The sequence below is a fragment of the Cydia pomonella genome, chromosome 1, assembly GCF_033807575.1.
Source record: "Cydia pomonella isolate Wapato2018A chromosome 1, ilCydPomo1, whole genome shotgun sequence".
Taxonomy (NCBI): domain Eukaryota; kingdom Metazoa; phylum Arthropoda; class Insecta; order Lepidoptera; family Tortricidae; genus Cydia; species Cydia pomonella.
The window spans coordinates 11,587,112-11,602,734 of record NC_084703.1 but is presented as its reverse complement, the minus strand read 5'-3'; the positions used below and the strand labels follow the sequence as shown (position 1 = coordinate 11,602,734).

Genomic DNA, 15,623 nt, shown 5'->3' with positions numbered 1-15,623 from the left:
TGTCTCATAACATAATAAAAGCGGTTACCGGTTTCATGTTTTCGTAATTTTCGTATCAACAGAACACTGAACAGACACACACTGAACTGAGGATCGTATCGCATGGAATATTCATAATTTTTACGCCATGCGTTTCATTTACTTTACAAGTATACTTATTGTCCAAGCGGCGTGTGCCCTGCGATTTCGCCTTGGACGTGACAAAGGCGGTAACTTGGGCGCACCTCATGTTGAAAATGTGGAATTACCCAAAGCGCAGTGGTTTAAGCAAAAGCTTGACCATTTCAGTCCAGCCGATCAGACGACTTGGAAGCAGGTGAATTTCATGTTTCATTTATTTATTAAGAATTGTGGATAATATTGTTTGATGATAATTTCCTTGATAAAAAAGTATCATATGCCCTTCCCCGGGCCTATTGGCCTTGTAATACTGTCTTATAAACTACGATACTTTTTTCGAAATTGCCTTTAAGCACTCTATTGCACATTTGTAGTCTGAAATTTTTAAAAATCATCATTCCCTGACAATAAAAAACAAAAACTAAACTAAACTAGCAGCTATGAAACATCTTAAAAGACAAAACTATCCATTTAAAAACCTTTTTCACATAGTTTGGGCTTATTCTCACTAGTTACCACTAATTTCACTAGTTCTCACCTTTCTGAGAGAAATGAGCCACAGACAGGCATAGATACACAATGATTAAATATACTTTAGTACCCTTCTTTTTGAGTTGGGGGGTTAACTGCCTACTAGCCTGCCAATTTGATCCCTCAACAAAGTTCTTGGCAAAAATTTCATTTTTAGTACAAGCTGACTGTACTTTTTTTTTCCACAGGCAACTAATACTCATCAAGACAATTCTAAAAACCCCAAACACAATTAGGTTGCATTGTTTTATCACAGAGTTCCTATGGCTACCTCCTATTGCCATCATCAGATCAGCTTGATGGTACCATAATATGGCATTGTCACCCGACTTACATATGTATGGACATTTTCAGCTTCATTGGAAACTGGGTCAAATTTAGCTTGCAAGATTTGTCTCATACATACTAACAGGGCAAGTTAAATAAAAGCTTGCAAAAAGGAAGACAAAGAAGCCTGGCTGTGACCATGTGCTCAATAAGTTTTGGGACCCCTGCTTTTTTTTATAAAAATAGTTATGTGGTTCAATTATTATTGATTATTTCTAGATGTTGTACATTTTCAGCGCTACTTTGTAAATGACACTTTCTATGACTTCTCCAACCCTGGTCCCGTGTTCCTGATGATAGGGGGTGAGGGCCCTGCCGACCCCAAATGGATGGTTCAAGGAGCTTGGATAGATTATGCCACGAAATTTAATGCTCTGTGCATCAATTTGGAACATAGATATTATGGAGAAAGTCATCCTACAGAGTAAGAACTTACATTTATTTTTTATTGCATTAGACCTTCTAGCAATGGATTAAAAATACAAGGTGAAATATAAGATAGTACAGAAATTAAACTCTCCTGACTCTTAAAAATTAATATAATAATTATTAATATATTATTTTGATGATACAATATGTTATGAAACAAATATGTGTGCCAAATTACAGATCACCATTTTGACTACAGTTTTACTACAATCTAATTATTTGAGGCCTAGTCAGTTGGTGAGAGTCAGAATGGCGGGTGTACCTAAATAAAATCAAATGAAAAGCATACCATATTTTTGTACCTAATTTGTACTATTTAGTACCTTGTTTAAAAAAATTTGTACCTCACGGTACGTAAAGTTATCATAAAAAAACAGGTCACCCGCCATCCTGACTTTTTTTAGACATGATTTACTGAGTTATTTGAACTTAACAGATTAAACATTAAAGGTACTAAATCCTGGTGTAATAAAAATAATTGTACCTTAGCGTTTTTTCTTAAAAATTAAATCGATAACTTGAAAAATTATAACGCCTGCAAAATTGTAATAGCAAGCAAAATATAAAATGAGTAAAACTGGGAAAGCACAAATAAAATGACTCATATTATAATTGAATATGAAGGTACAAAAAAGGTACAAAAATTTGGCTTTTATAGAATTTATCAATAACCACGGGAACATAGCGTAATAAAGTACACCCGCCATTCTGACTGTCAGGATGGCGGGTGACCTGTTTTTTGATGATAACTTTACGTACCGTGAGGTACAAAAATTTTTAAACGAGGTACTAAATAGTACAAATTAGGTACAAAAATATGGTATGGTTTTCATTTAATTTTATTTAGGTACACCCGCGATTCTGACTCTCACGTCAGTTGTGACCCTTCCTACTAAGCGGGAGGTCCCCAGTTCGAATCCTGGTAAGGGCATTTATTTGTGTTTATCATAAATATTTGTTCCTTAGTTATGGATGTTTTCTATGTGTAGATATAAGTGTTGATATATAACTATAATATATATATATTTGTCATTTCCAAGCAAAAGGTCTCACTTTATCGCTTCTCATAAGGATGCTTTGATAAAGGAGGTTATTCATATAAAATATATAGAAGCAAAGGGTGTAGCAGGATAGCCTAGGAAAAATTGCCCCCAGCGATTTTGGGCCGAAACTGTAATCAAACGATGCCTTTTGGGAAGGTTATACTCTGCACAAAGTTTCATCCCTCTGTTACCCCCTGGGGGTGAAAAACACCCGATTAACCCCAAAACTGTTTTAATTATTTTTTCCTAAACTATGAAAGTGACGAATTTCAAATTTCGTACAAATATTAATAAGCCTAAAAGCTATGTGCTAAAAAAATATTAACCCCCTAACCATTGAAATTCTTGTAAAAAAAAACAAAAATAAAAAAAGAATCAACCTGTATATCAAGTTTGGCTCATGGTACCACACCATTTTTTTTTTCAAAAATGAACCAGTTTATATTCTACATGATACAAAAGTTTCATGGATCTACTCCAGAAGGAACATTGCGAAATTAATATGTATTGGCTCTTTGGTGCGTACTATTCATTTAACTCCCACTAAGAGCCTTGCATTATTAATAAACAATGTCTTGCGATCGGACCGCTGGCGCTGCTCGTGCCCGATTTGAAAAAGGTGGGGATAAAGAAGTATGAATCAAACTCATTTGTATTTATAAAAACATTTTTAGGGTTCCGTAGTCAACTAGGAACCCTTATAGTTTCGCCATGTCCGCCTGCCTGTCTGTCTGTCTGTCTGTCCGAGGCTTTGCTCCGTGATCGTAAGTGCTAGAATGCTGAAATTTGGCATGGATAAACCAATAAAGCCGACAAAGTCGTTCAATAAAATCTAAAAATTTAATTTTTTTAGGGTACCTCCCCTACACGTAAAGTGGGGGTGAATTTTTGTTTTTTGCTTCATTCCTACAGTGTAGGGTATCGTTGGAAAGGTATTTCAAAACTAATAGGGGTCTTCAACAAACATTTTTTGATTAAGTGAATATATTCGGAGATAATCGCTCCGAAAGAAAAAAAAATGTGTCCCCCCCCCCCTCTAACTTTTGAACCATAGGTCCAAAAAATATTTAAAAAATCGTGGAAGTAGAGCTTAAGAAAGACATTAAATGAAAACTATAGCGGACATGATCAGTTTAGCTGTTTATGAGTTATCGCAAAAAGTTTCCCCTTCATAGTAAAAAGACATACTTTAATTAGTAGGTACTGATTATGCAAATTTGCCTATTTGTTTAACTCACGTGAAAGGTACTGTTTCATCCCTTGGTTAACAATTTACTATACTTTAAGCTCCAGTTTAGCTTATTGTGACGGAAGAGTAACTACGGAACCCTACACTGAGCGTGGCCCGACATGCTCTTGGCCGGTTTTTTTAAATTATTTTGTTTTCGGGTCCGAGACGTTGCGTATTAAGCATGATACGAGTATAATGATTAGTAGCTACGAAATAGTACGTTTATTTTAATTTCGCAATGTTCCTTCTGGAGTAGGTCCATGAAACTTTTATATAATATAGAATATAAATTGGTACATTTTTGAAAAAAAAAAAAATGGTCTGTGTACCATGAGCCAAACTTGAGATCCATGTACAAATGAGTTTGATTCATACTTCTTTATCCCCACCTTTTTCAAATCGGGCACGAGCAGCGGTCCGATCGCAAGCCATTGTTTATTAATAATGCAAGGCTCTTAGTGGGAGTTCAATGAATAGTACGCACCAAAGAGCCAATACATATTAATTTCGCAATGTTCCTTCTGGAGTAGGTCCATGAAACTTTTGTATCATGTAGAATATAAACTGGTTCATTTTTGAAAAAAAAAAATGGTGTGGTACCATGAGCCAAACTTGATATACAGGTTGATTCTTTTTTTATTTTTGTTTTTTTTTACAAGAATTTCAGTGGTTAGGGGGTTAATATTTTTTTAGCACATAGCTTTTAGTCTTATTAATATTTGTACGAAATTTGAAATTCGTCACTTTCATAGTTTAGGAAAAAATAATTAAAACAGTTTTGGGGTTAATCGGGATTTTTTCACCCCCAGGGGGTAACAGAGGGATGAAACTTTGTGCAGAGTATAACCTCCCCAAAAGGCATCGTTTGATTACAGTTTCGGCCCAAAATCGCTGGGGGCAATTTTTCCTAGGCTATCCTGCTACACCCTTTCGTCTTTATGGTAAGCGTCAAAGTGGGACCTTATACTAGACTTTGGTACATATATCGTCATCTAGTACTCACAACACAAGCTTAATGTGGGACTAGGTTCAGCAGTGGCGTAGCGTGCCTTGCCGGGGCCCCGTATAAAAATTTGTTTGGGGGCCCTTAGGAAGGGTAAAGATTTCTCACAAAAACGCACATTGGGGGCCCCCATGGCTTGAGGGCCCCGTATAATTGATACGGCAGATACGGCGGTAGCTACGCCCCTACTAGGTTGATCTGTGTAAAATTGTCTTATATTACTTGTACATATTTATGATTTACATTTATTATAATAAATACGCAAAATGTTTAAATATGCCATTGGAATTCCTTATTGCTGAGGCATGTTGCATATCTGTTTCATAGTTAACAATAATTTATAACAAAAGAACAGTTAAATGCTTTCTTATCATGTATACATACATATGTGCCATGTGCTGAAGATAATACCGTATGTACCTAGGACGTAATGCCATACTAGTCACATATGTAAATATTAGAATTATTTAATTGCCGAAGGGAACAAAAGTCGATTTTGCTAAAATAAAAGCAACACTTCTTGATCATTGGTGGACCTTTAATATGTCTTTGCAATATGGTTTCCAGATTGTCAGATAATAATTTGGACAATAGTCTGTGACCTACTAGCAAAGAGAATGTGAAAGTGGTGGATTGACACATGATTAAAACTTTTAGGACACCATTTGACTTTGATCTTTATTCTTTCACCGATATATGTTATATTTGTTAAATATGATAAAGTGGCGCTGGCGCCATCCAATATATCAAATGCAAAAAGTATAACGGCATCGATGCGAGCGATGGCGCCACAACCTTTGACCAACGCCCGGTAAGATGGCTGGATGATTTTAACAAATTCAACATACACAGTGAAAGAATAAGGATCAAAGTCAAATGGCGTTTTAAAAGTTTTAATCATGTGTCTCAGGATGGCAGTCAATTTACTGTGGCTACAAAATTATCTTTGAAAATCCATCTATATTTCAAAATTCTTTGCTATTAGGTATGATCGACTACACAAACATCTTTACAAGCCAACATTCAATTTTATTATCAGAGCCTTAGAGTTGGCTTGTAAAGATGTTTGTGAACGTGACTGTACATACTTTACTGACCACTAGCTCGGATCATATAACCTTGCATGCTAAACCTATACTTCGTAGCATTAGAAGAACTTCGCAGAAGCAAGTACAAGTATCTAGTAACTTTTTGCGGAATTTTTTTGATGTAAATAATAAGTAAACCATGCTAGATTAACAATTAAAGAGCCTGGTAAAAACTGCATGTTTACTTCTGTGGAGTTCTTTCTAATGCTAAAAAACCGATATATAAAAAGGCGAATAACCAAAAATCTGCTTTTGTTCCAACATGGTAGGAATCAACCATATATGCCTAGTTAAAGTAGTTACCTAACAAGAACAAGGGTTATCATATCATAAATACCTACCGTAACATGAGTAAACAACACTGTTTCGAACATGAATAATTAAAATACATATGTACCCGTATGTTATTTCAGTACATACTTGAAACAATAATGGCCGTATGGTCGAGTTCACAAACACCGTTAACGTTCCAATAATATATTTACACTTCCTTATTGTCAGTGTCTTGGATGCGTGTAAATAAAGGTATTTTCTGAAACATTGGCTTGTTTGTGAACTCGACCGCACAAGCATAATAAACGATTCATGTTCTGATCTGGGTTAGTAGGTTAAATGATTCAGATGGATCGCATTCCTAAAAACTACTTGCGCCAATATATTGGACCAGGTTGCCACTGTTTCCAGGCCTATTCCCATTCGTCTACACCCTATAGTCATCATAGGTCAGGCAACAAATGCTCAAAAAAGGGTATAGAGGGAAATGCTTGGAACATAATTATTGATGACTTCGTAACTTTGTTTGGACTAGTTAGGAGATGAACATATCAAAAGTCTCCGGCCCTAGCCCTTGAGCTGGGGGCGAGAAGAGGGTTTGAAGATCCTATACGACTGAGGACTTGATATGTTTAATTTCTAACTTCCAACAGAGGGTTACTTATAGTCATTTTGGTTGTTGGTCCCCGCCTGCGATACTTACCATCAACAACAATATTCTTGTGGGGTGTTTTCCTCTTTTGTAGTGTGCAGTCGGGTTTTTTGTTTTTTTTTTTTTTTATAATAATCAATTTTTTTATTTATAACTTTTTGTTACCCCCAAAAAAATGACACTCCCGTGATCAAGACGAAACTAAAGATACCTCATACATCAAAATCCATCAAGCCGTTTAGGCTACAGGAGGCCACAAAGAAACAGACATACATACATACATACACTCGAAAAACATTACCCTCCTCGCTTTGGCAGTCGGGTCAAAATTGTGTTCTAAGCATTTCCCTCTATATGTTCTTATTATAAATAAATATAATAAGTAATATAGGACATTATTACACAAATTGACTTAGTCCCACAGTAAGCTCAATAAGGCTTGTGTTTTAGGTACCTAGACAACCATGTATATAACATATAATTATAAATACTTAAATACATAGAAAACACCCATGACTCAGAAACAAATATCCGTGTTCATCACACAAATATATGCTCTTACCAGGATTTGAACCCGGGACCATCAGCTTCATAGACAGGGGCACTATCCACTAGGCCAGACCGGTCGTCAAATCTTATTGCTTGGCCTTTCAGTCGCATTAAATTGTACATAATTTCCCACCTTTTACTAATGGGGACAATTAAGAAATAATTTCCACTTCTTACGACTAAGAAGGAATCATTCCCAGTTATTTTTACTAGATACTACTGGGAATGAGTCGCCACAACCTATTGATGTATTCCAAATTAATATCGATATTTAAAAACCGCATGCTTAAGCATGATTTAAAAAGGTCGTGGCAGCAACTGAGGACAGATTTATTTATTACCAGCCGTCCCTAATCGTAGCAAGTGGAATCGTAGGTACCTTGTCATCTCATTCCAGTTGGCCAAAATGTAGCTTCACTTTTGTTCCATGGTTACTTGGGGTCCGCGTCACACAGTGTGACCCTGGACTCCTTTAGGATGCAACTTGGAAATCGAGGAAAGTTGACATTCATTCAACTTTCCTTTAAACAACATTCTAATTATTTATTTTACTAGGCCCATTTAGAGGACCTAACTGACGAGCTGTTCTATGTATTCCAGAGATATGTCAGTAAAGAACCTGCAGTACTTATCATCGTCGCAAGCACTGGCAGACTTGGCTTACTTCATACACGCGATGAACAACAAGTACAAGTTGGCTAAAGGAGTGAAATGGATAGCGTTCGGCGGTTCCTACCCCGGCTCGCTGGCCGCCTGGCTGCGGCTGAAGTACCCGCATCTGGTGCACGCCGCGGTCTCTTCAAGCGGCCCGCTGCTGGCTAAAGTCGACTTTGTAGGTACGTCACTACCACAGCTGGTACAATAGAAATATTGGAGCAAGACGGATTCGGCGGCACGTAGGAGCCCGCTGTAAAGTCGATTTAATAGCTACCTCACACTTTACACTACCATAACAAGCACCAAACGAGCGACGACGTAACAGCGATACAGCGACGAGCGAAATGAGTTAAAAAAATGAGCGATTAGCAATGGTAGGAATGAGCAGAAATAGTATTTTATACAATCGTAGAGAGCTTTTCAGTTGAGTACCGTGTTTAGGCAACGAAGATTGCTGAGTTGCCTAAGTAAGGTATGAAATTGAGAAGCTTGATTATATCACTATTGTATGCAATACTTTTTCTACGAGTCATCTAAAATAGTACTTAATTTACTATAAAACCTAAATATTTAATGAAAATTGGTAAGTATCTCAGAAGATAAAAATGTAGACATAAACGAGCGACTCCCGCCCCGCGCCTGTTGAATCTTCTATGAGAGCGTGGCGGCACGTGATTGTTTAATTTTTTTATAGGTGGCTACAGCGTGCAGCGTATCGAAATGGATCTTATAGTTTAGTGGGAGTCCTTACATGAAAAGTACGCAATTATAGTTTGGTATACGAAATCTTAATTCAACCATTACAGTCGACGAGTAGAAAAAATGAATAGATACCTATCTGATAAAACGATAAAGTATGTTAAAGATTCAGCGCCTATAGTTAGGAACACGAAAGGAACTCGAAATACTCGAACATTGTTTTAGGGCTGATAAGTGATAACACCATGATCTATAACATTTCAACATTTCGTCAAGTTCAATACTTTTGCTAACCGTAGTTGGGGATTCTCTATTTGCGCCAATTACACTATTCTACTTCACTTCAATTATTAGTTCCTTGAGTAATTTAATAATTGTTTGTTCCAGAATACTTCGAAGTTGTCATAGATGCGTTACGAGAGAAAACTGGGAAGGAAGACTGCGCCTACGAAGTTAAACAGGGCCACGCGGAAATCATTAAACTGATGGAAACCAACCCTACTCTTATTCAACACGAATTCAAGTAAATATGTCTTCTATACCTACTAAATAATAATGTCTTAAAATAAAATTCTGTTAACGCATGGTGGCCACCTACGTTTTGATCGGGTTTGTCACATATCAATTTTGGGAGAATTGGTGTATTTTTATGTACGAAGTAATCCTATAATGAAACAAATGAAATGTACACCTACAATTGCCACAATTACTCACACCGATTTGCAACAAACAGTCTTCCCTACAATTTCCCTTACTAGCAAGTACGAGTATAAAGACCTGTGCTCGTGAGTCCCCGTCCCCACGTACATTATTTTGCACATATTCGAAAATATATTTAAACTTATCTATCATGATATGATTATATATGTCGGCCGATCGTAATATCCACCAATCCATGAAATTCCTAGGCATATTGTGAAACGAGAAAATCATTATCTCGTTCCCAGAGACGACGGAGCTCTGCCAACATATATGTATATACATACATATCAGTAAGTTGTAAGATTTAATGTCTTACTAACAATTTTGATCCTTAGTTGGTCTTAAATAAATGCAATTTAATTTGATTTAATTATATAACGGATCATGTAATAGAAGGTTCTAAATTCAAAATGAATACACGGTAGGCCTCTGAAGAATACATGCTTTTGTATTTGTAGAGTCTGCCAGCCCTTCGACAGAGCAACAGCGAACGACTTGAACAACTTCTACGACACGCTGGCGAACAACTTCGCGGGCGTCGTGCAGTACAACGAAGACAACCGCATCGGCAGCAATCCCAAGTACAGGAACGTCACTATTAACACTGTAAGAAACGCCTATTTATTCAATAACATTAACTTTAAGTTCTGTAACTGCCGCACATTTTAATTTCTAGTTAGTTTGCTATTCGTTGCCATACTCGCGGCCCGTAAAATGCCTGGAGTGTACACTTTTCTTCATTTGGTGTCCAACGTTTTAAGGATAATACGATCTATTCGATAACAATAAAAGTCGACTGGTAGAGAGCTACTTGTGAGTAGAAGTTGCACTACTAAAACGTTAATCGATCTAGTGACAGTTCTCAAACGGCGGTCATCGACTACCTTATTCGAATGTATATTGGTTTATATATTTTGTTATTTATTTGTTAATGTGTTTAACCTATATAAAAAAAAAAAATTCAATGTACCTATTTATTGCTAATAAGGAAAAACCCACGCTGTATTGCATGCACAGTATCAAACCAAACATTTCAAACTTATGCATTTAAACAAAACAAAAAGCGTTTTTAGTGGGGATTGATTCCTCAAATGGTTCCATAGAGCTCGATTGCCATTAATTTTTTAAATAGTTAATTGTTTATTCCAGATATGTAACATGCTTACTGAGCAAACCGCCCGGCCGTCCCACATGAAGCTGGCAGACTTCAACTCCGTAATACTGGCAGTGGAGAACCAAACCTGCCTGGACTACAGTTACGACAACATGATACAGGAGCTCAGGAACATTTCGTGGAGCAACGAAGGAGGTACACGTACAGTCAACAGAAGACATCTAAAATTTGGTTGTTAGGCCTAAAGGCAATGCTATACAGAATATCTCAAAGAGGTATTGGTACTGTATGTCACTAATATGTCATGGAAAGGGATTTTGAAATGATTTATAGATTTTATTCCGTACGCATAGCAAGTTCAACAACTAACTGAAAGACTGACTAAAAAGTTTCTTCAAGATATTTAGCTCAAATACCTACACATAGATTGTTTATATTGATGAAAAATCACTCATTCGTTTATCGACTAACTACCTTTTTGTAAATAATACTCTAGGTAACTGTGTGTGATCTATAGGTGTGTTCTAGATCTGTGTATTTTATTTTGTTTAGTCATGTTTAACAACGATATATTTCATAACATTAATTCTAATTTAATTTTAAACTAAGATCCTTGACAGTTGATACAATACAAATGCTTGCTGTGTATGTTCCAGCCCGCCAGTGGATGTATCAAACGTGCACCGAGTTTGGTTTCTACCAAACGTCTACGGGCACCACGCCATTTTTCGGTGACAAGTTCCCTGTGGACTTCTATATTCAGCAGTGCCAGGATATATTCGGGAAGAAGTTAGTTCTCATCAGGGGTCGGACAAAAAGTGCGGATGACGTAAAAATGACGTAATCTTGCACACAGGATGATGTTTGAGTTTGTATTTAAACTTCCGTGTGACATGTAGTAACAAAGTAGTATTAATGAAGTAACAAAATAATCGTAAATAAATCCATGGAATTAATAATACAGGTGGTAGGGTGATGTAGTGAATAAAATAAATTTCACGAAACTTGTTACCATAAGGTATAATTATTTGAAATTAGTTAGAACAAGTCTGGGGGATTGCCACAATATTCGAGTAAAGATGACATTTTAGAGCGTTTTCTTATACATTAGTAAATATAAATTTTAGCTAAATATAATCGTGAAGATACAATAGCTAAACAATAACGAAGTCAATTTATTGTTCATCTGATTGACAATGTGTCAGTCAAAAACGTACTTACTCATTTCAAGTGGCGATATCGTTTAATAAAGAGGTTGATAAATGATAAGTGATAATTGTTTATGAAAATCAAAAATACTATTTGAAATCACCTATAAGTGGTTTGACGTCATCCGCACTTTTTGTCCGACCCCTGGTTCTCATCAATAGTTTACACCTTAGATTCTGCAGGATTCCATTGTTGGAAGCGAATTTCTAGACAAATTGCATTTAAAAAACTAAATCTGTAATTCGAGAAATGTTTGAATTTATAATATTAATGCGCCAAGTGCGTGATGGGGAAAATACAAGCGACGACAACATACGGCGTGGGAAAAATATGAACTGGGGCGACATTTTCTGACTGACATGTCATAACGTTTAGGGCTGCGTCGGTGATGCACAAAGGAAAATTTTATAACAGCTAATTAATTCACAGGTTCAACAAAAAATTTGTAAACGACGCCGCCGCCTGGACGAACAACTACTATGGCTCGCTGGACATCAATGTAAGCCGCGTGGTGTTCGTGCACGGCTCCGTGGACCCGTGGCACGCGCTCGGCGTCACCACGCCGCGGGACAACGCGCCGGCTATCTATATACACGGTCGGTATATGTCTGTTGATGAACAACTATTACGACTCGACATCAATGTAAGCGACATAGCCCGGGTATCTGGGGGCCTACCGCGAAAACCGAAATTCGCAAATTGCGGGGATCTTTCTCTTTTATTCTCATTAAGACGTAATTAGAGTGAGAGAGAAAAATGTCCGCAATTGAAGAACTTCGATTTTACCGGTAGGGGTCCTGTATGTGATATATTCCCAAGTGATAAGTTGATATGGCAATGGGCTGGCCATGTGTTTTGTTGGGAGAGCGGTTTGAGTCACTTTTCAGTCAGGACACACGTCGGTCCCGCAAGAAGGGCGATTTGACTATCTAGATTCGATCTTCTCCCTAACCTTTTTAGCATTCGACCCCAATTGATGTTGAGTACCCCTTCTCTCTAAACACTTTCTGGAAGCAAGCTAGCGGGTTAATATGGGAAATTGATTCCTGTTGTGTTTTCGTCTGGACTATTGACATCAAAACAATGCATAACCATTGAAAGGCAAGACAAGTGTTCGCAGGCCTAACAGGTTATTTACCAAGGTATCCTTACCTATACCAACCACCGTCGTGGTATCAAATATATGACATCGTTTTCTCCTCCTCTCTCCTAACCGATGACATCTGCTTCGACTCTTTGTCTCATTTGCGATTATTGTAAAGTTTAGATAGTTATTTGTTCTCTGATATTTTTCACTGGAGCTATGATATGGTCTTAAATTAATTTGTAACATTTGCGCTTACTTGTAAAGCATGCTGTGTACACTTGTTTTGGATCTCGTGCTAGTTTCTAAGCCATAATATGCAATTGGCTACTTGACAGTTTTTTGTAAAACACAATCGATCTTGATTTTCCTGAGGATCAAATGTCTATATAGGGACCGTGCGCGTTGGAGGGTCTGCTATCTTGTGGCCTGAATCGGAACCATAAACATGTACATTTACACGTCAGGTGTTTTCTTGTGCATAGTAGGTTCTGCCATCTTGTAGGCTACATCGGAACAATAAACATCACATTTATGCACCAAAAATCTGACAGCTCCTGAGCTGCCTCCTACAGTTCATGCACGCTCCCTATAGGACTCATAACATTTAAGCAACACAAATGTCAGAAAAGAGAGTTAAAGTCTGACGCTCGCACTCGACGATTGAAACGCCTCTAACAAAATGATAATATAATGTGACATCACGTTACATTAGTCTGTCCTAAATGTATGGAAGATCAAGAAAATTGCTATTTTGACCGTGAAATATTGAGTTTATGTATATAGTTGTAATACAATTTATTTTTCAATAATATTTAAGGAATCGAATGGTATAATTTTCTTATTTATATTTGAAACTCAAAAAGATTTTGAAGCCTTGCATTTTTTTATAATCATAATATGTCTTTTTAAATTCCACTTTTTTTTATCGCCCACTGCTGAGCATAGGCCTCTCTTCTAGTACGCCACTTGCCCCGGTCCTGTTATAATATTCAACATACGTCAAGTACCCAATTGTATGTTTCTCATGATAATTGTACGATTTCAGTTTAGTGTTAGATACACTTCTTACAAAAATAATCCATTTAATTACAGGCACAGCGCATTGCGCGAACATGTACCCTCCCAGCGAAAAAGATCTGCCGGAGCTAAAGGCCGCAAGAGTCAAAATCGAACAACTCCTCTCCGAGTGGATAGCTTCGTGATCGGTCAACCAACCAATCCGCTCTCTATTTACTGAATGCTCATATTTGATTACATTGTTATCGACAGTATTGCTTTTGTCGTATATGTGAGATGTGGTACGATCTGATATGTATATGTCAATTACGTTTATTATATATATGGCCTCAATGTTAAGCCAGACCAGAAGCCTAGAATTTGAGCCAGCGTTACTGATGTGCCGTCGAAAAGTTTCCAAAATGAACGTTACCTTGGTTTCCTGTGAAATTTCCAAGAACTTTGCCAATTTTTTTTGTAACTTTTCGCTACTTGCACATCTGTAGTCTCCATAGAAACACACTTAATATGAAATTTATAAAAAACCAGTACGTTATATAATGGTTGCATTTTAATCGTCTATCGTGTCAAGCGTTAGGGCTCATTTAGACGGTGCGAGAACTCGCATGCGAGTTTAATTACATTGCGGTATTTGATCGGTCTGCTGAATTGGATGTAACCTCAATAGTCCGCAATGAAACTAAAATCGCATGCGAGTTTGCGTGCCGTCTAAATGAGCCCTTACTCTCGCACACATTTCATGGAAAGTGTATGAAACTTTGGCCAGCGCTAAAAGCTCAACCATATCAGGCCTACAGGAAAATAATTTATCGGGAAACATGTTTTACACCGACATGTTAAAAATATACGTATATATTTCTAAATAGTAGTACAGTCAGCATCAAAAGTAGCGGATCAAATAACGCTTCATAAGTGTCTACCATTCTGTAACAGCTTAACAAAAAGTGATGTTTTTAATATAGAACAACTAAGACTGCAAAATATATACTTTGGAACGTGAATTTTAGAATCTATATTTGGAAAGTTATCTGGGATGTCAGATGCTTTTGGCGCGTTGTTTCATCAGCTACTATTGCTGCTGACTGTGCTAGCTACTCTTTCGCTGCAGCATCCCTAAATGATTATTGACTTTCGCAAGATATTAGAAGTATCTACAGAAGCAGTCTCTTATTGTTTGTTGATATGATTCCTATTAACAATTTTTGTTAAATAGATAATAAGTAATGGCTATATCTAAATAAATGTTATACTTATCTGGCACAAAATGTTTTTTCTTTCTTGACTTCACGTCATTAAATATTTATTATGCAACTCATGGGAAGACCTACGGCCCGATTCGAAGAATGATTAAGACATGTTTAAGATCTTGGAAAGATCTTTAAAAGATCGATAACTAAACGACATGTCAAAAATGACGTTTATTTCGATTCCGCTGTGATCCCAATAAGATCTATCTACGATATTTCTAACGTCAACGTTACATTGGTTGCCCGAATCGAGCTGCTTCTGTCAATTATACGACATACAAACGATATCTAAATGAGAACTTTTCTAAACCAGAACTTATCGTTATCGTATTTCATTCTTCGAATCGGGCCGCTAGCCACAAACCGCGATGAGTGGAAGAACAGCCTTTTAAGAGGCCGCGAAAACCATGATAGGTCCTGCCAATACGACATGCACGATGAGGCTCGCCTCGTTGCGGACCCTTAATTTACTTGTCAGAAATGTGACGATTATGCCGTTCAAGAATTGGGTTATTTCTGTTATTAGCCACGAGCGGTGCTATCGCTAGATCACAGGTGACAGAAAGGAAACTTTGTGCTAATTATTAACAGGGGTCGGACAAAAAGTGCGGATGACGTCAAACCACTTATAGGTGATTTCAAATA

General features: G+C 37.1%; 1 protein-coding gene across 1 annotated transcript; it reads left to right on the top strand.

Annotated features, from left to right (window-relative positions):
- Positions 1 to 14,996, top strand: LOC133534758 (putative serine protease K12H4.7). Its single transcript, XM_061874024.1, has 9 exons — positions 1 to 316; positions 1,215 to 1,402; positions 7,847 to 8,082; positions 8,990 to 9,125; positions 9,763 to 9,910; positions 10,454 to 10,613; positions 11,075 to 11,207; positions 12,057 to 12,223; positions 13,807 to 14,996. Exons 1-9 carry the CDS (start codon positions 128 to 130, stop codon positions 13,914 to 13,916), a joined length of 1,467 nt encoding a protein of 488 aa, XP_061730008.1. The 5' UTR covers positions 1 to 127; the 3' UTR covers positions 13,917 to 14,996.
- Positions 14,997 to 15,623: the final 627 nt, after the last annotated feature.